Raw genomic sequence first — 22314 nt, forward strand, 5'->3', positions numbered from 1 at the left:
CTTCTCGGATGCGGATTATTGAGGTTGCGAATTAGCTAGGAAAAACACCTCCGATACATGTCAATTCCTAGGAAATATGTTAATTTCTTGGTTTTCAAAGAAACAAAATAGTGTTGCACTATCTACCACCGAAGCGAATATATTTCAGCCAGTAGTTGTTGTGCACAAGTTTTATGGATGAAACAACAACTTTTAGACTATGAAATTGATGTGGGTACCATTTCTATCAAGTGTGACAATACTAGTGCTATATGTCTCACTAAAAATACCATCCAATATTCTAGAACTAAACACTTAGAAATTAGACATCATTTTATTAGAGATCATGTCTCAAAATAAGATATAGTTCTAGAGTCTGTAGATACTTTGCACCAAGTAGATGATATTTTTACAAAACCTTTAGACAAAGAAAGATTTTGGGCACTTAGGAGAGAATTAGGTCTAACCAACCTACCTTGACTTTGTGTTTAAATAATTTATGCACTTTTATAATTTTATGCATGCAAAATGACCTTTTTAATCCCTTCTATGCTATTAGTCAGGGGAGTTTATGATTTTCATAAAAATTACCGATTAGAATTGCATATACCACTATTTATGCTTTGAAATTTGCATCCTATTTGTTTTTGTTGCAAATTTTTGAACCATTCTGTGCACTTAGAACCCGTAATGTTCATACAGTACCGATACTGTTCTTGCTTAGCATCGATATTGTTCATCCAGTAATGATATTGTTCTTGAAGCCTCGATAGGGTATCGATACTCGATATCGATACCATCCAATTATTTCTTTGAAGTATTGATACTCCCGTTGGAGTATCGATACTACCCGTCGAGTTCAACTTATAAAACCCTTAAATATCATATTTTCTTCCCCAACACTAAAACACTCAGCCGCACCTCTCAAAACCCCCTTCTCAAAATTACCTCATTCCATCATTTTGGAGTCAGATTTGCATTGTTTTTCAACTTTCCAACCTGCTAGCAACATCAAAATCGTGCATTCATCATCAAATTCTATCTCAATCCTAATATTTCAAGGTAATTTTTTTAAACCCTAATTTTTTCTTTTCAAATTTAGCACTAGTTTTAGTTAGTTTTTGCTTAAATTAGTGAATGGGCATTACTTATTTTGTTTTACTACACTGGAATCTTCAATTTTTTAACACATTTCTTTAAATTCGAAATTTCATAAAAAATATTTTACGTTTGTTTATATAAATATATATATATATACTTTTATTTTTCATAATTTTTTATAACACCATGTTTTGACCCATTATATTATATTTAAAAAATAGCTTTATAATACCTTGACTTGTGGACTCATATTGAGTTTTAGGATTAATTGATTGCATACATATGTGTTGTCTTTCTTTGCATATTTTACTTTTATTCTAATTTTCTTTAACATGTCTCACAAACGTCCTAGACCATCTTCCTCTCATGCTAATCCACTTCCTAACCCTCCGCCAAATCTTCCTCCCAATCCAACTGAAATGATAATCGTAAATTTGTGTTTTAATGAATCGAATAGTCAAAATCTCTATTCACGATATCTAAACCATTTTGAGTCTTATGCTATTAGGGGTGAGCGGCTTCCTTCTCTTTCGACAATGCATGAAATGAACTTTAAATACCTACCTCTTCTCCAAGCTTGGAAATTTGACAACACATTCAAAGTTAAACCCATTGTCTTTCACCAACTAGTCCGTATTTTTTTATTATAATTCAGTTTGCATCCAAAATGAAGCTCGCACACACACTGAAAGTATTCATTCCTATCTCTTGGGCAAATACATTACCATTGATTCTGAATCTATTGCCCGTGCTTTTGGTCTCGAAAACACCGGGATTAATAATGAGTGAGACACCATCCCTTCTTCCTTAGAAGTAAGAAAGAGTACAAGTATCCTTGATTTTCATTAGAGGTTTATTCACTTGATGATCTCTTGGTGGTTTCGATCATCTAGAGATAAGTATTCCTCTTTCTGAAGTATCGACATTTGATGGATCCATTGTTTTCAAAATAATAAAAGAATTAATCTAGCTCAAATAATCTTCGGTGAACTAGTGGACACCGTGAACTATATTCCTTCTAAGAGGGTCGAGTCTTTGGTTTATGGTTGTTTTCTTAGTAATTTCTTTATCAAAGCCGATCTTAAAGTCAAACTTGATGCTTCCATCTCCTTGGGTACCCCAATCAATATTACCTCTCTCCAAAAGTCAGGATGGACTCAAGTTGGAACAAATTGGGAAAGGGCACCTAAAAAGACACCCGGTGCTAGTTCTTCTCAAGCGGCTCCGGCTCCGGCTCTGGCTCCTCCTCAGACCGATGATGTTTTACAATATGTTGATGATCCAATAAATCGAGTCCCTGACGAGCCTCCTAGAGCTAGTAGTTAGATGCCTCCCTATTTTCAATCGCTGATGGAGACATTAAATATGAGGTTTGCATCTATGGATTCTCATTTTACTGCCTTGGGGACTCAAGTGTCCGAGCTGCAAGCAATGCATTTGGCTTCCCAATGCGACACCCTAGCTCGATTCGACGCCGTGACGGATATGCTGGATGCTCTTTCTCAAGACTTTGCCTATTTCCATGCACCTCGTTCGGATCCTGATCCTCTATCGGATGCTTGATGATGCTTTTGCTTTGCTAGTTGTTCTTTTGTTGGCGTTGCAAATGTCCTACTTTGAACTTTAAATTTCCTTTGAATTTATTCGCATTTGATATTTTGGATTTGGTGATACTTTTATGTTTTGGATGATTGGATTTATATTTATCATATTTCGCATATTTTTATTATCATGTTACCTCTTATTATGTTTATGACCAATCCCACTATCTTTTGAATATTATTATGTTGACTGACCTATTTTGACACATTTGTTCTTCACAACTATATTCTATATCTTATTTATTCTTTATTGAATCTTTTTGATTTAAAAAAGGGGGAGGGGAGAAATGTTAAAGTAAGGGGGAGAAATGTTAAAGTAAGGGGAGTAATTTTTCAAAGTAAATCTTAAAATTTGTTATATCAAAAAGAGAGAGATTGTTGAAAACACTTTGATATTTTGATATACAAAACAAAATTGTTATTTATTTTCTACAAATTTTAAGATTATATTCGATTTAATCATTCGAATATATATAATTTTTCTTTAAAGTTAAAACGTCAATTTTTACTCCTCACTTTATTGAAAATTTGAGTCCTATACTGGAAATATTTTTGAAATAATTTTTGCTAAGGGTTTCGAACTTTAATCGAGTCAAAAATGATTTTAAGCAAAGAAATATCGATACTACTAGAACAATACTGATACTGTTAAAGAAGTATCAATACAGATATCATCAATACTGAAGCCCAAAACAATGAAGTAGTACTGATACTATTGAGGCAGTACCGATACTGTAAAAACAGAAGGCTAAAATGGTACAGATACCATATACGGTATTGATACTACTTAATGTAGTAGTAGCGATACTCTTTGTTATGATACCAATACTACTCCTTTTGGTTTTAAGTCTGTGAAATTCCAGTATACTGAAATTGTACTGATAATATATACAGTATCGATACTACTAAATATAGTAGTACCGATACCATGTGACATTATCGATACCGATGTTTCCCAACGGTCAAATTTTTGTATTTAATGCAGGGAGTATCGATACTGATAAACGTAGTACCGATACTACAAGCCTCTGAGCAGCATTTAATGCTGAAAATTACCCCCAATGGCTCTATTCACTCCCACAACAACTCAAAAGGTTAAAATTGAATTAGGAAGTATATAAACAAGATCCCAAGCCGTTTGTGAATATAAGAGACAAAAGAGAAAACCATAAACATCAAGTTTGAGTTAAATCAAGTTAACATTCTTCAATATTCTTTTTGCTTTCAAAGAACACTTCTTGTACTTATTTGTATTCCTTTCTTAAGTGTTCTTATTTGTTCTTGAATTGTGCAAACACATTTCTTGTGAGGTTTTTTATAAGTTTGCAATTTGTAATTTTTCTCTTTGAGAGAGTGTCTCAAGAATTTGTGGTTAATTCTTGAGGGAGTTGTAAGGTTACACCTTATCCTCAAAGGTAGATACAAATTAGTGAATTTGTGGAAATCCTTAGTGTGAATAGCTAAGGTAGTGGAGGTAGACTTTGGTTGATAAAGTCGAACCACTCTAAATTTCTTGTCTTAATTTGTTTAATTTTTCCCCTTAAGCTTCCACCAAATTTTTAATTGCCAATTCACCCCCTCTTGGCTATTTCATCCTTTCGATTGACTCAATAGACCCGATTCAAATTTTTAGAGTATAAATTCGACCTGACCCGACCCGATATAAAATAAGAACTTAATTAAAAAATAATAAAAATTTAAGGAAATTACATTATTATCCTTGGATTGGGTCGGGTTAGAATTTTTCACCCTCCACTCGAACCCGACCAGACCTGATCTCACCCCTCAAAAAATTTGACTCGACCCGACCTTGAATTTTAAAAAAAATCCGACCCTATCGGGTCAGAACTCGTCGGGTTTGGGTAAAATTGCCATCTTTACTAAACACACTGAAAATAAGCCCACGTTTACTGCCTTCACTATCATCAAGTTACAGGCTTCACCTACCAGATTGAAAAGTAACGGCGAAAGAGGGCACCCCTGCCTAAGACCTCTTGCTAGTTGAAATCTGCTTGTTAGGGATCCATTAACGAGAATGGAAAAAGAGGTAGTAGAGATGAAATTAAAGATCCCGTTGTACCATCGAGTTCCAAAGCCCATTTCTTTCATTATCCAAATGAGGAAATCCCAGCCGACCGTATCATATGTTTTTCTTAAATCTGTTTTAATCATCATGCCTGATCTGATGCTCTTCCCCAATGAGTCGATCACTTCTTTCGCCATCAGCGAACAATCGAGAATTTGCCTCCCCGGTATAAATGTGAATTGAGAGTTACTAACCAAAGAACCCAAAACAAGTCTAAGATGGTTGGCTAACACCTTACTTAACATCTTATAAATCCTTCCAACAAGGCTAATAGGTTTGTAGTCTTCTAGTGATGAAGGGTTCGCTTTTTTGGGGATTCGCGAAATATATGAATGATTTAAAACCCCATCCAACTTACCAGAATTATAAGTCATAAAAATAATAGTAAGATCTCCTTTAAATCTAGCCAGAAGTTCTTGAGGAAGTTGAAATTGAAACCATCCTACCCCGATGCCTTGTTTCCATCGGAGTTCCTGAGTACTTGGTAAACTTCCTGTTAATAAAACTCTCTCCAGCACACATACTTGGTCCGAATTTAGTTTATTAAAAGGCATAGTCATCCCCAATACTTCCAGCCAGACAGAGATGTGGAAAAACCTGGTGTTTCAATCGCCCTCCATAATCCATCTAACTCTGGATTTCTGTAACCTGGATCTTTCCTCCTTCCTGCACTCTTCCCATAATCTCAATTTAAGGCTTTGGAATTCTGGCAAGGGAGCCTCATCATCGCCCTTGGACTGGAGCTCTAATTCGATCCCGTAAATCTCTCTCTAGGTCTCCTATGACTCGTTTAAACTCAAAACATTGCTTCTTAGACCAGACTTGGGCTCGTCGTTTGCATCTTTTAATATTCTCCCTATTTTAGAGTTGCTACCCCTGTTCTTGACCCCGAAAATGGCAATCTTTAACGCAGCCTCAAAACTCCCATTGTTAAGCCAAAAATCGAAACATCTAAATGGTTTTCTCCAACAATTCTTGGCCACCTCTGCAAGCGGAACCGCATTATGATCAGAAACCGTCTTCGGCATCAGCTTCAGAATTATCGGCGAGAAAGATAGCAAAAATTATCTATATACTGGGAATCTGTCTAACCTTACGAAAGTAGCCTTGTCGTGATTGTTCGACCAAGTGAAATATCCCTCTTCCACCAGTAAATCAATCAATTCAACTCTTTGAATAAACTTTCTAAACCACCAACAGCTCTAAAATTTATCGAAGCACTTATGTTTTCCTCGGAGGAGAGGAATGCGTTGAAGTCCCCTCCCACACACCAAGAATTTGAGAAACATTCCATGAACTCGGCTAATTCCCAGAAAAAGCTTTCTTCCTCAGTGTCTATGAATGGACCATAGACATTAATGAAGCTGCATATGATGTTAGTGCTTAGTATCGTCCCAAGCACCACAATGAACCTTTGATTGATGATCCTATCTGGCTCCTGGAAGGAAGAAGGATCCCACAAGGTCAGGATCCCCCCATTGAAGATTAGAAACTACCCGAGCGCAAAGTTGGCTTAAACTCCAACCTCTAAAACTACATGCCTTAATTCCTCCTGGAGGGCCCGAACCTTCTTTATAACTGCATGTTTACCTCCCTTGAAGGATAATTCCAGGATATTTCTAACTTCCCATACAACTTCAGCCTCCTCGTTCACCCCCTCATCGAGCCTATCTCGAACAGTGCCACCTATCAAGTGATTGGCATTTTCTAAAGATTCCCTGATCATCCTCCGAACGTCTCTCCTAAAATTAGCCGTTGAGCTTCTAGTGCCTTTGCTTGAGTATATGAACAAGGTATTAGGGACAACTAGGGAGGAGTGATCTGCGACGTATTCCCCAACTCACAACCGTTGAGGATAGGATTAGAAAAGTCTTCACCATTAACTATACTATCTGGTATCAGGTCAACTGAGTCCGAAATTTGGGTCGATGGAGGCTCAAGTGCTTGAGTCTCAAGAAGCTGGTTCGATGGGCTAAATAGCTTTTCAACAGGCTCCAGTGTTTCATTTAACCTACCAAACCCATTATCCTCTTGATGCCAACCCACAAACTCATTAGGAGAAATACTAGGAAAAGAAATATCAGATCCTACCATTGGCCTCACCAACGGCTCCCGAGATACCCCCATTCTGCTCTCGACAGTTGAGTCAGCCGTAATGATTAAGTTGTCCTCATAACCACCCCCCGTGGAAATATCCTCCCTTTCCTGCGTGTTGTGAAATTAAATTAGCACGAGAAACTGACGGCGCCACTTTGGGAGACCTCTTTGTAGAAACCAAAGTTTTACTGTTGAGATTACTCTCCTCCAGATCCCGACCAAGTGCCGGAGTGTTTTTTATCGCTGGAGGGGAAAACTCCGCCGATTCATCATCAGAAAAGGATTGGCTCTTATTGTCGCTCGTCTCAGAATTCCATTCATCAGCAAACCTTAAGGAGCCCTCATCTAGAATCTTATCATCCTGTACCAAACACCCCCTCTAGAAACGCGATTTTAACGATGAACATTCTCCCACCAGAACGTACCTTAATAGAATTTGGGATATCAAAAATGCTAGTCGCCCTGATAATTATTTTGGCTGTAGAGAGATCCTCCGGATTACTCGTTGAATCCTCTATGTTTATATATGATCCCTCCAAGCGTAGAGAAGAAACTTTCATGCCAAGATCCTCCAGATTACTCGTTGAATCCTCTATGTTTACATATGATCCCTCCAAGCTTAGAGAAGAAACTTACATGCCACAATTGCAAAAGGATTCCTTTCAAATGACACGAGTAATAAGCTGATGCAAGACCGGATTCATTTTTTAATGGAGCAAGATAACTAAACCAAAAGCCCCAACCATCATCCCTGTTTTTCCATGCTTCTTTCATTTCGACCAGTGACCGAAAGATGACGATGTATGATCTCGGCAAATTGCCCCATCTCGCTACTTTAGCTGGAATCCCATCCTTTTCAATTGCTCTCTGAACAAACTCCAGTTCGAACCTCTCATTGATCATTTCTGTCAGAGAAAGATCCACCCACTCCATTTTCTTTGCTGGAATCTCAAAATCCTGAAGACTATTAGGATTACCCCTGTTCTTTTCCTGCCTCTCATCGCTATCAGCTTCTAGGCTCACCTCCTCTAAAATCTTCCTCCTTCCTAGTAGAGCTTCAGCATACATTTTTGGAATACCTTGTCTTTGCAACCCAAACTTTATGGTACTTCCTCTTACTTCCCTCTTCTTACTTGCTCGACCCAGGCTTGTTCGCCATCTCTGAGCTCCTTTTCTTCTTGGGCTGACCTGGAGTCCGAGAAGGAAACTTTGCAATCGAGACCGAAATGTTCCCACCATCAATCCGAGCGTTGTTCATCTTGTTGATAGCAATATCCATATCACCCCGAGTAGCAAAGCAAACAAAGGCATAGGTGATGTTCTTGTACCTTGGTTTTTTGTTGTATCGCCAAATGAAAACTGAAGTCACCTTCCCATAATGGTTAAACACCTCCATGAAGGCTCCTCTCGATACCCGTTTGTTTAGATTGTCCACAAAAACCGTCCATTCTTCCCCGGCTCTGATATTCGACACCCCGTGTTTTGACACTCCATGTTTATCGCTCATGTTTGACATAAATATTTGAATGATGCAAAAGATAACAAGATAACATGGTTCATAAGGCTTTTAATGGATGGTTTAAATATTTAATCAATCTGATTTCTAAGTGCAATGAGTTCTCCACTGGTTGTCTGACCTATCTGTTGCTGATAAGTTTTGTATCAATAGTATATTTAGGGATGGCAAAAAAAACCGAACCGGGAAAATCGAAAACCGAATTAAACGGGTCGGGTTCGGGGATGATAAACGGGGACGGGAAAAATAGAATTTTTTAAATGGGGACGGGTTTGGTAATCCCCACCCTGATTACCCGAATACCCGGCCTGATACCCGGCCTGATAAATATTAAAAATAATTATATATATATATATATAATATTAATAAATTTAAATTAAATTAAAAAACATATATAAAGGAGATTAGGATTTAGGAGAACACATCTTGACCTACTCGTCACTTTCCCTGTATCTTATAATTTTGGTGGCTTATCATTTTTTTGTGTAATTCTAGCAATCGGGGGTTACAACAATTTGTTGACGGTGGTGGTGTCGTTGACGTGACTTGGAAGTTGGAACTTTGGAAGAATGATTTCGTTTATGAAAGTTGAAACATTATATTATTAGTCGTTGTCATTATATTTGTCTATTTGAATTGTTTTGTTTTTATATTTTGGATGCATTTGGTGGTGTTTGGCGTTTTAACTAAGTTTAGATCCGATAATGACATTATTTTTTAAATAACTCGTGTCATCGTGTGAAATTTAAACGGTAAAAGGGATCCCCGCGGTGAAAAATAACCATATAAGGTAAACGGTTATTTAAACGGGTAATTTTCATTGCGGTTATCCCCGCGGTGAAAATTACCCGTTTAAATAACGATTTATGCTAAACGGGAATATCCGTTTTAATATGATCGCCAATAGCAAAGATCCGGAGAAGTACCCAAGTGGCCCCATCACACGAGCAAGGGCTAAGGAGTTTCAAGCAGCCATGGAGAGTATGTTCACATCATGTTTGGAACGTGATGAAGAAGGAATAATAAGGGAGGAACACTTTACTTTGCTTTTGCATGAATTTGCATGAGAATTTAAAGTTTGCATAACATTCATTGCATTTAATAAGTGTGTTGTTCATTCAAGCATGCATTGCATTTAAATCATCTAGTTCATTTATTAGATTAAATCTTAATTGTTTCATGCATGTTTTCAATTAAATATTGAATAAAGTTCACCTTTGTGTCTAGGTGCATGAGAGAAGTTGAATGGTTTCATCATATGCAAGAATGTTAGTCAGAATGTCTTCCAATTCTGGATGCGATACAGATGTATTTGGTTCTAGAAATCAATTTGACATTATTCCTCTATCTCTTAGCTTTTCAACGCCTTTTGAATCACCTTAATCCGATATCGGGAGCTTGAGATATGATCGATTTATTGAAGACAATGCAGGCTGGAATTGTTACGGGAATTTTATGCATGGATGATTTGGATGAGTTTGAGACAAGGGAGAGTCTTTTCAACTTCAGCCAAGTGACAAGCCATTGAAGGACTCTTAATTCACCCATTAAAGGCATTCAAAGGTGATTATTATCATCTAAGTTCAAGGGTTGTTCATATTCTTCAAGATGCAATGAAGGGTGATTTAATTCACTTATTAAGACAATTTTCAGCATGGAATAGCAAGAGTCTTCCTTCCCTTGGACGAAATTAAGGCCAAATTCAATTTCAAATTGTCTAGATTCATCCCAAAATGATCTAGAATATTCATCCAACTTTGAAGATAAGAAGACAAAGCATTCAAGTGCATTTTATTGCTAAATTGATGAGAATGTTTTCATCTTTTGAGTCTTTTCATATGCTTCTTAGAAATACTATAAATAGGCACCTTTGGGATCATTTGTGGACACATTTTTGAATATATAAAACATCTTTGAGCAGTTGCTTTCATTCTTGTTCTCTTGTAGAACTTTATCGGCTTCAAGATAGTCTTGTAGTCTTCATCCATTTCCTTTTGTTATAGCGTTGGCTCCTAGCTCATATATAGCTAGTGGGTCACGTTCCATACCCTACCATTTCGATTTAATTTTTTTTATATTGTTGGTTCTTAGCTCCAAATAGCTAACGAGTCACAATCCGCTTTAACCTTACAACACTTACCACGACAACAACATTTGCCACGACAACACCATTCATACTTCACCATCTATTTTCATTATCATTAAACCACAACAACCATCACTCTTCCATCACCTTCAAACAACTTTCTCATTCTTTTCATTCCATCATTGCAATTATTATTTCATATCATTTTCCTTCTTATGTTTATATTTATATAATTTCAGAGTTCAAGCTATCATTACGGGGTTTCTTACTAGAATCACGATCGGACATTCTCATATATGACTCGAAACAAATAATCGAGATCATATCACGTTTCCCCGCGGTTTTTTAAGCGGGGACGGGTACGGGTTTTTAAGCGGGGACGGGGGGACTAATCCCCGGCCCGAAACCGCGCCGTTGTCATCCCTAAGTATATTTTCCATTAATTTAATCGAGCCGTATATTTAACATATTTTCTAATCTTTCTTCAGGTAGTATATAGTGAGGTTTACATGCTGGATGGAGACATGAAGTGGAAAACATTACCTCCTGTGCCAAAACCAGATTCGCACATCGAATTTGCATGGGCGCTTGTTAACAATTCCATTATTATCGCCGGAGGTACGACAGAGAAACACCCTATAACAAAAAAGATGATTCTGGTTGGAGAAGAGTTCCAGTTTAATTTTGATACACCGGTATCTTCTTCTTCTTAACTTTTTTATGGTCTATAATTGAAGATTTTCGTATTTATGCTCACCCACGCTTTACAGATTTTTGGTTCGTGTTTTCTTATTCATACACAAAAGTGTATAGGTAATCTATGTGCATGTGCATTTGTGCAATTGAACGTCTGTGTAATCATGCCTGAACCCCCCCCCCCCCAAAAAAAAATTATGCTAAGCATGCCTCAAGGATCCTCTAATTTTTTTTACACGTAGATGTATTCTTAACCTCCATTTCTTAGTTTCATTATGTTAATTTTTCCTGGTAGCGCCACTTGGCATTTTATCCTGCATTAAACAATTGAGAATTGAGTACATTTACGACATTTTAACCTGCACTTGTCCTTGAAGCATCAACAGACGGTTGTAAATATTGTTTGGTGAAAGGGTGTCCAAGTCTTGAGGTTCTGATCTTTGTGGTTCTGTTTTTGCAGGAGTGGTCCGTGATTGGAAAACTTCCTTACCGAGTTAAAACCACCCTCGTCGGATTCTGGCAATTTTACATCCGGGCAACGAGACAAAAGTCCCGATGATCCGGCACCTAGGAAAGTAATCGGAGAAATGTGGAGAAACAGATTAAAATTGAACTCATAATGTGCCTCCGAATGATATTTAGCTTCCTATCTGATCCATTTTCACCTCGAACCTACATCACAATACTGTTGGTCATTCATAGTTATTGCCTGTAATAGATCTCCATGTTCATAGGTAGTTATTCGCAAGTTTAATTAAATTATTCCTTATAAACATTTACTTAATATTACAACACTTTGAGTAAGGTTTCGTAGTACTCTATCGGAATAAATCAATGAATTAATCAATGAATTAATCGGATATGAAAAAAATGTGAAAATGACAGGTAAATATGGATGGTGAATTTAACATGTGATGAACCAATAGCAAGTTTAGAAAGGAAAACTTATAATATGAAATTCCATATTTCCGAGTTAAAAAGTAACAAATGAAATAAAGTCACGCAGAAATTGCTAAAGTTCATCATTTGACCCCGATTTTTCTGCCCCTACTCCATCATAACATAATTTCCTTTCCAAATTTCATCTTTACATAGTGCCCCATTTTCTTTATTTAAATTAATTAGGCTTTGACACAAACTAAACGACATCGGTGGTAAATTATTCTTTGAAGTTCTTGATTTGAACATCTGAAATATTAGGGGTGTGAGCATTCATTGTCAAATGATTGAGAGTTATCTTTGAACATATATTATCTTATACTTATCGTAAATTAATAAAAAATTAATTATGCTTTGGCTTAATTGCAAAATCTTTTTTTTATTTCTTTTTCTAAGCCTTTACAAATTAAGAATTAGATGACGGAGGACTCTCCACCTCTTTTTTCAAGCATTTTTTATTTAATTATTTAAAATATTTTTTTACCAATATATATTATTTTTAATCTAGTCACTTATAATATTTTTTATAATGAATTCGATATCTAAATATATATAGGCACCTATAATATTTTTTTAATCTAGGTTCCTATAATATTTTTCTAGTCATGTAAATAAATTAGATATCTAGATAAAAAAATCAATGTACTATTTTATAAACATATTGTAAATATCTAAATAAAAAATACTATATACTTTAAATTTTCGTACTTAAATGAAATCTTAGTTCTTTACACGATTTGGACCACTATTTTTTACTAAATTCATTTTTTTAACTAATAAAGTTGGATAAATTCGAACAATCACATTTAGACAAAATCATGCCACCTGCATATGGAGACTGTTTAATCATTACCTTAAAATTTTCTATACCATTAAATACTAATTTAAATCTTCAAACATTATTGATTTATATTCAAGTGAATTTTTATTTGTATTTCAGTTTGATTTTGTTGTGAGCGGTTTTTTTTCAGTTTGATTTTGTTGTGAGCGGTTTTTGTTAACCGCTCCTTAATGTTGTTTAATGCCTATGACCAGGAACGGATGCATGAATTTATGTCAGGGGGTGCAAACATAAAAGATTATATTAAAATCTTAGAGGGTGCAGATTATAAAACCTCAGGGAGTGCGAAATTAAATAATTCATATAAAATACAAAGAAAATATCTAATATACCAGGAAATTTTAAATTGCACCCCAACACCCCCTCGGTCCATCCCTGCTTATGAGCACGTCCGTACTCCCTGCTTTGGAGTTATACATGGACGTGCAAAACGGTAAGATATAATGAATAGTTTTTAGGTGATTTTTGATGAGGAACCACACCTATAAAAACCCATCTAGCCAAGGTCCCTAAGTATCAAATCAATTCATCTAGAATATTTTATTAAAGAGCATTTGGAAATCTGTTCCATCTAAGTGAGATTTTTGAGTTCTTAGAAGATCCTTGGAGGTTCTAGCTTTTGTGAAACCAAGTTCGAAGTGCTCAAAGTATTTTGTGGTGGTTCATCGTGGTTGACGGTGGTATTTACAATGATCATTTTTCGCTTCATTTATGCTCAATGTATGAAAGCATGTCTAACATTTGGTATCAAAGCATGGTTAAATCAATGTCTTGCCTGATTTTAAAAGTTTGTATCTTTCTTGAATTTACGATGCCATGATTTTTAAAATTGGAGAAAAATTGTGTTACAAACTTTATTGCTAAAATCTTTGGATTTTATTAAGGAGATATTTATAAATTAATTATGTTTATAATAATCATATGAAAATGGTTAGAAATATTGTATGATTTTATGTACCTAAATTATGATTGACTGTATGTGAATTATATGGTTATTAATAAAATACATTAGGTGCATGAAACTTTATTATTATTGCATAAAGTATTTAGTAATAAAACCTTATATTATATGTCTAGATATTGATATAATTTTATTTAATTAGAGAATTGGCCACAACAACTTTGGTTAAATAAAATTATTTATTATGGTAATGATCTCATCAAGACTATAGACATAAGATGTTGAATGATGAATTAGTAACAATTTTGAATAAAGTTTAGGATTAATATTTGGCTAAGTGATTTACAAAATTTTATTTGCCACAACATCTTTAGTTAAATAAAATCACTAAAGTTAAAAACCACATATATAATGCTTAGATATTAAATCCTATTAAATAATTTACTAAGGTAAAATTATTAGATGCCTTACATAGTTACCCACAGGAATTGTGAAAGTGAATTTAATAATTTTATCAAAAGGATATAAAATAATTCTGTCATACGATGAATCTAATTGAATTAAAAATTTAGCCCACAAATAATTTTATGTCACTAGATTCATTATTTGCATAATTTGCATTAGTAAATTATGATTTATATTTGCCTCAAATATTTTATTAAGGATGTATGCTCATTATTTCTTGCAGTTTTACTACCCGTGAATATGTAAGATAATAGAGTAGATATCCCTGAATTAACCAATTAGAACTTTAAGGTATGGAAGGAGAATATTCTTCTTCAATTGGGGTATTTGGATATTGACTATGTCATAAGATAATTTGAGCAACATATCACTGAAACCAACACTCAAGTTGATCTTGCTCTAGATGAAAAGTGGGAGCGATCTAATCACCTTAGCATTATGTTCATTAACAGAAAGGTTCCTGAAGATGTTCGTGGCTCAATTGAGCATTATGTAAATGTATAATAACTATTAATGGCTATTAAAAATAGTTCAAAACTTCTCAAAAATCCTAGCTAGAACCCTAATCATGAGGTTCATATCTATAAGGCTCACACTGTGAAAGGTGTACGTGATCACATCAATAAGATGTGAGATTTAGTAGCTTGACTTAGAGCATTGGAGGTTGAAATATCTGATTCTTTCCTAGTGCACTTTATACTGAACAATCTTTCACTCAGTATGGGTCATTTAAGATCGCCTATAACACACATAAGGATAAGTGGTCTATTGAGGAACGTTTGACCATGTGGAGATTTAGTAGCTTGACTTAGAGCATTGGAGGTTGAAATATCTGATTCTTTCCTAATGCACTTTATACTGAACAATCTTTCACTCAGTATGGGTCATTTAAGATCGCCTATAACACACATAAGGATAAGTGGTCTATTGATGAACGTTTGACCATGTGTGATCAAGAGTAGGATAGACTTATACTGGAGATGTAACACCCAAATCTGGTCCAACCCAAAGATCGAACGATTAGAGCATCACACAGACCACCAAACTAGTATACCTAGAATTTTCTTTCAAAAATCATTTGTAAGGAATCAATTAAAACCATCATAGTAACATGAAATGAACATCGTAAATCAAAGTTTACTAAATATGAGGAACTCTCAATACATACAAAATACAATCGCTGAGTTTAAAATCAAAATAGAGTTATGTCTCAAATAATTCAAGGTCTACATTATACATGACCTCTAAAAGACTCAAGACATACTCTGAAGAATAAATGATCTGGAATTTATCTACGTGGTAGGCTCATCATCGATCCTCAACTAACCTGCACACGAAACAATTTGAACGCTGAGCTCACAAGCTCAGTGCCACGCTAATAACTATGCAATACAACAGACATTCATTACATGAACATGTCGGTGTGTAAAGTCATGGGTTTGTAAACGTATATCAATAAACATGAGATAGGTCTAATGGTGTGGTTGGAAAAAATTTCTACATCTCGAGACAACACACTAGCCTACCTTGAATACTCAAGGGTCTCAAGGTAAGAACTAAAATTTTACGTGCATCGAAGCTTACATACTTAGACCATATGAAGGCTCTTGAGCATGTGGTGCGATCCATAATTTTATGTGAATCAGATACGTACCTGGCCGACTTTCTCCATCGAGTTTTGATGCATCTGTTCCTAGTTGGCAACTAAAGTGCCTCATGCACTAGAAAACTATATTCGGATATTAAATCATAAAAATAATCGTCATACTACTAAGGAGACTTGGGTGTCTTGATTGTTTCCCGAGCGTCACACAAGGCTAGTCTTATGTCATCATTGTTTGATTTCTATTTGTTTTTATAGTTGCTTTAGTTGTTCTCACTTGTAGTCGTGTGTACAATACTTATATGACCCCAAAACCCTTAAATCCAAACACTTGAATCAATTGGGTTAATTGCCCAATGACCATTGGATATCAATACCCACCATGAGTATCGACATCGAAAATAACTTCAATGTTTTGGAAACCTTCGGTATTGATACTTTTATGGGAGTATCGATACTACCCCGAGTATCGATACTAAAAATGACTTATATGTTTACTCCCTTGAGTACCGATACCAAAAATGCATTATATAATATATTTAATGCACCCGTTATCGATACCACCCCGTGGATATCAAAACTGGATCAACAATATTGATACTCCATGAGCGAGTATCGATACTCTCTTCACAACTTTCCCTCATTTTGCAGTAGCTGACAAACAATATCAATATTGTTCTTCTAGTATCAATAATCGTGCCTAGAAATACCTGTTTTGGGCACGAAAATGTGGTCTAACTTTACCCATTTGCCCTACCAAGTACATTAAGCTTTATGTAAGTCTTATATGATATTTTTGGGGTTAAAAGAAGTCACCTTTTATGCTGAAAAATATCATATGTGAAATCTACCATGAGCTACTCATACATGCTTCACGAACTTGACTAACCTTTTATGGACATCTAACGATCTGCATGTGGTATGAACAAGATAGAAACATGTTACCTTGGTGCTAAGCTGCTAGAAAATGTCCTCAAATCACCCAAGGACTAAATTATCGTTTCCCCTTGCCTTATAGCTTTCTCATTCCTCTTTCACTAATCAAGACAAAGGAAAATGAGTTGTTAACTCACTTTGGGACTTAGGGAAATGCTAGAAACAATTTCTAATAAAAACCCATTAAATCCATTGTAGACTCTCATTTTTGTCTGTATTTTTTTGTGTTATTATATAATATATATATATATATATATATATATATATATATATATATATAATAGTTGAAGTCATTTTAAAATTATAATATAGTTTTTAAAAATAAAATATTTTGAAATATAATATATAGTTTTTAAAACATTTTGAAAACTTATATAATATAGTTTTAAAAAACATTTTGAAAACTTATAATATTTTTTTAAATCATTTTTGAAACTATAATATATAGTTTTGAAAACTTTTTTTAAAATATAATATATAGTTTAAAAATATTTTTGAAATATATATATATATTATATAGTTTATATTATATTATTATTAGTATATTATTATTTTTTTATTTTATTTTATTTTATTTTATTCATTTTATTTTATTTATCTTTTTTTTTATTTTTCTGGTCCAGGTCCAATAACTCCAAGTCCAAGTCCAACAGGGGTCCAAATGGGCATGGGCACAGATCAAGGTTCTGACCCGCCTGACCTAGCAGGCCATTAAACCCGACCCAGTGAGCTTAGCAGATTAGGGTTTCTGGAACCCAAAGGTTAGCGCCACATGGTGGGTCACAAACGGCCATAATCACACCGGCCGAGATTTCCGGCCAAGGGAATCGGGACTGACCCATCCCGAAATCCCTGGCCAACGACGGGTTGGTTACCGTGTTAATCGAAATGGAAGAACACCGATGGTGGGGTATTCACAAGGGGGATCACAGAGTAACATCGAGAGACAACAATCGAACAGGATCAAACCATCACAAAACAACAACAGTTGGAAAATAACCACTATAAAACAACACATCGGCGAACACAAACACAACCAAGAGAGAAGCAAAACCATTCGAAATACCAACCAAAAACCATAAACACGAACAATAAAACCAAGAACCATTTTCTGGAACCAAACATCGAACAAATAATCAGATTCATTCGAAATGAGAAACACACAAAATAGGGGGAGATCATTCGGAAAACCCGAAGCCAAGAGAAAAAAAATACTAAAAGTCTTTCGTAGATCTATGGACTTTGAGTCGTTTGCAGGCGAAAAAACCTTGGATTCGCAACAAGGGTGAAAAGGTGCTTCGGATAGTGCCATTCTCTACATTTTCCGACGCCGGCGACTACCGGTCACCTTGTCGACACGGTGGAGCTTCATCGGTGGCAGGGCTATGTTTGAAGCCCTTGATAGAATTTCTTCTCTCTTTCTCTCTCTTCTCTCGACTGGAATGGAACAAATGAGAGAATGCTTGATTTTTTGGCCTAATTTTGGCCATTTATATTGCGCGTAAATGACTGCGTTGACATGTAATTTTGCGATCGGGTTATTCACCAGACATTCCCTTGTACTTTTTTACCCATCTATTATGGTCACTAATGCAATTTTATCACTTTTTTTATTTCGATCCCTTAATTTCGTAATAGTTTCATTTAACTACTGGTTTTGTGTGTTTGATATTTTAGGCTGATGTTCCAATTTGGTCACTAAATTTATAATTGTTTGATTTAAATCATTGTTCAATACTTGATTTAATTACTGTTAGGTCCTTTAGATATTTGTTTTTGATATTCCAGTGCCTTAATTTTTTTTTATTTTTTTTATTTCATATTGTTTTTATTTTAGTACTTTTTTAACTTTTTTCTTGACCTTTGATTTATTTTTTATTTTTTTATCTCATCTTTTTCTTTGATTTATTTTCTTTTTTTTTTTTCTATTTTTTCTTTTGATTTTATTATTATTATTATTATTATTATTATTATTATTTTTTATTTTTATTTTTTTCTTTTGATTTATAATTTATTTATTATTTCTTGATTAACATTTTCGACCCTTTTTAGAGAAATTCCTACCAATCAGAGGTAAGCAATTTGAATCGAATTTTTAAATTTTAATTTTAATTTTAATTTTACAATTAAAGACAGCCAACAAATTAATTGGTGCCGAAAGGCGGTTCAAGGGTGCTAATCCTTCCTTGACCATATCCGACTCCCAAACTCGACATATTTCTAGTAAAACGCATACCAGGTAAGATGGTGTCTGATCATCCTAAATGCTTTAAAGTGTTCGGTGGCGACTCTAACCCAATTATTCAAGTCGAAGCCCAATTCTGGGCCCAACCAAAAGACGGCCGCGACAGGTTGGCGAATCCGCTAGGGCAGGTAAATGAGTCAGGCCGAAATTAATTTTCGATTGTCTTTTTGAGAGAAATTATAAATATAAATTTATTTATTCGATTCCAATTATTTATCTTTGATTTTTTTTCAAATAAATAGTTCTACTGACGGTTTCTTTCAATGATTTCAGCCTTTAAGCTTTTTTCCATCTAAAGCTCTATACCCGAGCTCCAAACCGTTTTAAGTGGGGGTGAAAGCGACGCTCTAGTGAGAATTCATTCTCCGTATGGGCCTAGCAAGTAACCTTCGGGATTCATATACCTTATGTCTTCGTGTGAATTTATTCTCCGTATGGGCATAAGGGAATGTTTCCTCTTGAGTTTAACTTAGTTCACACAAGCTTGTAATGGGCTTAGGACTAAGGGTCTGGCAAGCCCAAGGGGGCACCAGCAAGGAGAACTTGAGTACCTTTTTAGAACATAAACCGGGAGACTACAGGGAATTAGAGCCTACCCCAAAACCTCATTTCAAACCCTAGGCTGCTTTGAGATTATTTCTTGCTTTATTTTCTATTCAAAGCATGTGAACTAGAAATTTATGCGGTTAGAGCTTGTTCAAAATCAACTTGCGGGATAGAGATCATGTCCGGGTAGGAATAATAACTATGTGGGGTAGATATCATGTGGGTTAGGACTTTTATTTTCATTATTTTTCTGATTATTATCCTTACCTTACTAACTCTTTTCATGTTTGTTCTCTTTCATTTTATTTTCATCATTTGCATCATTCAAAAGAGGTGCTGATCTACCAAAAACGTGTTTGTTAAACGTAAATAATTTGTATTAATGGATAAAGGGGTTATAATACAAGAGATGAAAAACTCAGAAGTCCAGTTATGGTTAGAGAATACTCATAATGGACTTGGATTTACACTGTGCACACCAAAAATCAACTTTTTCGAGCTGGGAAAGGTTGCAGGGGTAAGATGAGGAAAAAAGTTATTAACCTGGAGAGTCCCTTCAAAGAAAATATGTCATTGTTGACAAATCCAAGAAACAAGAAAATGAACTTCAGATAGCTCTTAACAATGGAGTGCTTCAATGGCGTTTCCGTTAGGGAACAGACTCAACAGAGAGTGAAAACCGGAGATGCAACCATTCGAGACTTCTTGGGACAAGTACAAAAAATAGCTCGTCACCTGCACGATTTAGCCAGAGGAGCTGGAACGGTTCGATTAAGGTATTCAACCGGTGATAGAAAAAGGCGGAAGACGAATCAACCTATCAGAAGCTGTTCGGGGTCTAAAAAGAAAATACCTTTAAAATGTTTTTTGTCTCTTAAGAAATAACACTTTTGTCCCCCTATAAGGATTATTTATAATAACAAACATTTTTGGATCAATGCCTCGAACATTTCATGCATCATGCATTCTGACATATTTCGCATTATTTTTCTCTTTTTCATTACCTTCATATGTCTCATAAAAATGGGAACATTTTGATCCTATTCCCATGAATTACAAGGAACTTTACAAACAACTTGTGACATTCATGTAGTGTCACCATATCCGGTGAAACCCATAAAGCCTCCATACCCTAGGTAGTATGATGAGAACACTCATTGTGAATATCATAGCGGTGTCCCAGGGCACACTATCGAGAACTACTATGCATTCAAGAGAATCGTGCAAAAGATGTGTGACAAGAACCGGATCGACTTCAACAACTTGGGGGCATCTAAGTGAGGAAGATCATTTCATCATTTGAGGCATTTTGTTTGAATTTTTTTTTATCTTTTCTCAAGTTTTTGTAAGGACATTTATAAATTTATGTTACTTTAAAGATGACAAGCAATGAGTCCAATTTGCAAACTTGAAATTATTTGAATATCAACTGAATTAAAAAAAATTCTAAAAGATTCGGAGTTACAGATCTTTGAAAAAGTAACATGATTTAAAAGTGGTAAAATGAGGACTTTGACCTTACCCAAGAAGATACGCTCAAACACCATACCCTTCTCTCGCAAATAACCGATATAGATTTCTCCTCTCATAAGGGAAGAGAAAAGAGGCTTGGTATTTAGATGTGCATAGGTGCGGACAACATAGTGCATCTTTTGCATATGACATTACTACACTTTTTGTTTAAGACATTCAATGATGTTCATAATCTTTACAGATGGAAAAGTCGAGTAGGTGAATCTAGTTTAGGTCAGTTGCTTGGAAATTGAGCTCTAAAGATGAAATTTTTACTTTCAACAAACACGTAGACTATAAGAGGTTCTTCTTGACAATCTTAAGAAACTAAATCCGTAAAGCTGAGCTATTCCACCAAGGCAATTGGTTATAGAGGAAACTCGAAAGCCCTGGCTTTATTAATAGATTACGTTCAAACCATGAATTGATCGGACACTTGGCAACTCGGTGTTTGCTCCACTGCTATTATCAGGCCAAAGACTTTGTGATGAGATGAACCTTCAGTTAACCTGATAAAAGTGATTATAATATTAAGTTGTCCCTCTAAAGCAATTGGTTAACTCCCTGACTTTATGGATTTGGCTAGCCAGACAATGGCAAATTAAATCAAATTTATCTAAACAAGAAATTTTCGGTAATGATGGACTAAGGGAGTTAAGGAACACCTGCTATAGTCAATTTCACACGAGCACTCAAGAATTTTTTTTAGACGATATTTTTGCACTACCTTTGTTAGAGGAGTTTACTAAGCTTGAACAAATAAAAGATTTTAGAGGATCGAAATAGAAGGCCTAGTAACTGATTAAGCTAGTTACGTCATTTTGTCCGCATCCAATTAAAATTCCAAGACAAGAAAAAGGCATGTCGCAATAACCAAATGCCATTTCTTGATGGCTGAAACCTTATAAAATAGGAAGCCAACCTAAAACCAACTCATCAACTTGAATATTTGTCAAAGAGCTATAACTCTGAAAGCATTGAAAGAGCTATTGATTCCATTGGTATTCTTTGAACTCATGTTTATGATTTGATTCGATTGCGAGCCTGAATTAAGGAGTAATATTTTACATAATTTTTATATACTCGTATCCTTTTCCCTCCTAAAATAAGAGAAATGATAAAAACATTTTCAAACAGGACAGTCTCAAATATGAAAAGTCCTTG

General features: G+C 35.1%; 1 protein-coding gene across 1 annotated transcript; it reads right to left on the minus strand.

The window, feature by feature from the left end:
- Positions 1-7993: 7993 nt before the first annotated feature.
- On the minus strand, positions 7994-8371 carry LOC120170678 (RNA-binding protein with serine-rich domain 1 homolog). Its single transcript, XM_039178587.1, has one exon. It carries the CDS (start codon positions 8369-8371, stop codon positions 7994-7996), a length of 378 nt encoding a protein of 125 aa, XP_039034518.1.
- Between the last annotated feature and the right edge of the window lie 13943 nt (positions 8372-22314).

This window comes from Hibiscus syriacus, unplaced genomic scaffold, assembly GCF_006381635.1.
Source record: "Hibiscus syriacus cultivar Baekdansim isolate YM2019G1 unplaced genomic scaffold, ASM638163v2 tig00111783_pilon, whole genome shotgun sequence".
NCBI classification, from domain to species: domain Eukaryota; kingdom Viridiplantae; phylum Streptophyta; class Magnoliopsida; order Malvales; family Malvaceae; genus Hibiscus; species Hibiscus syriacus.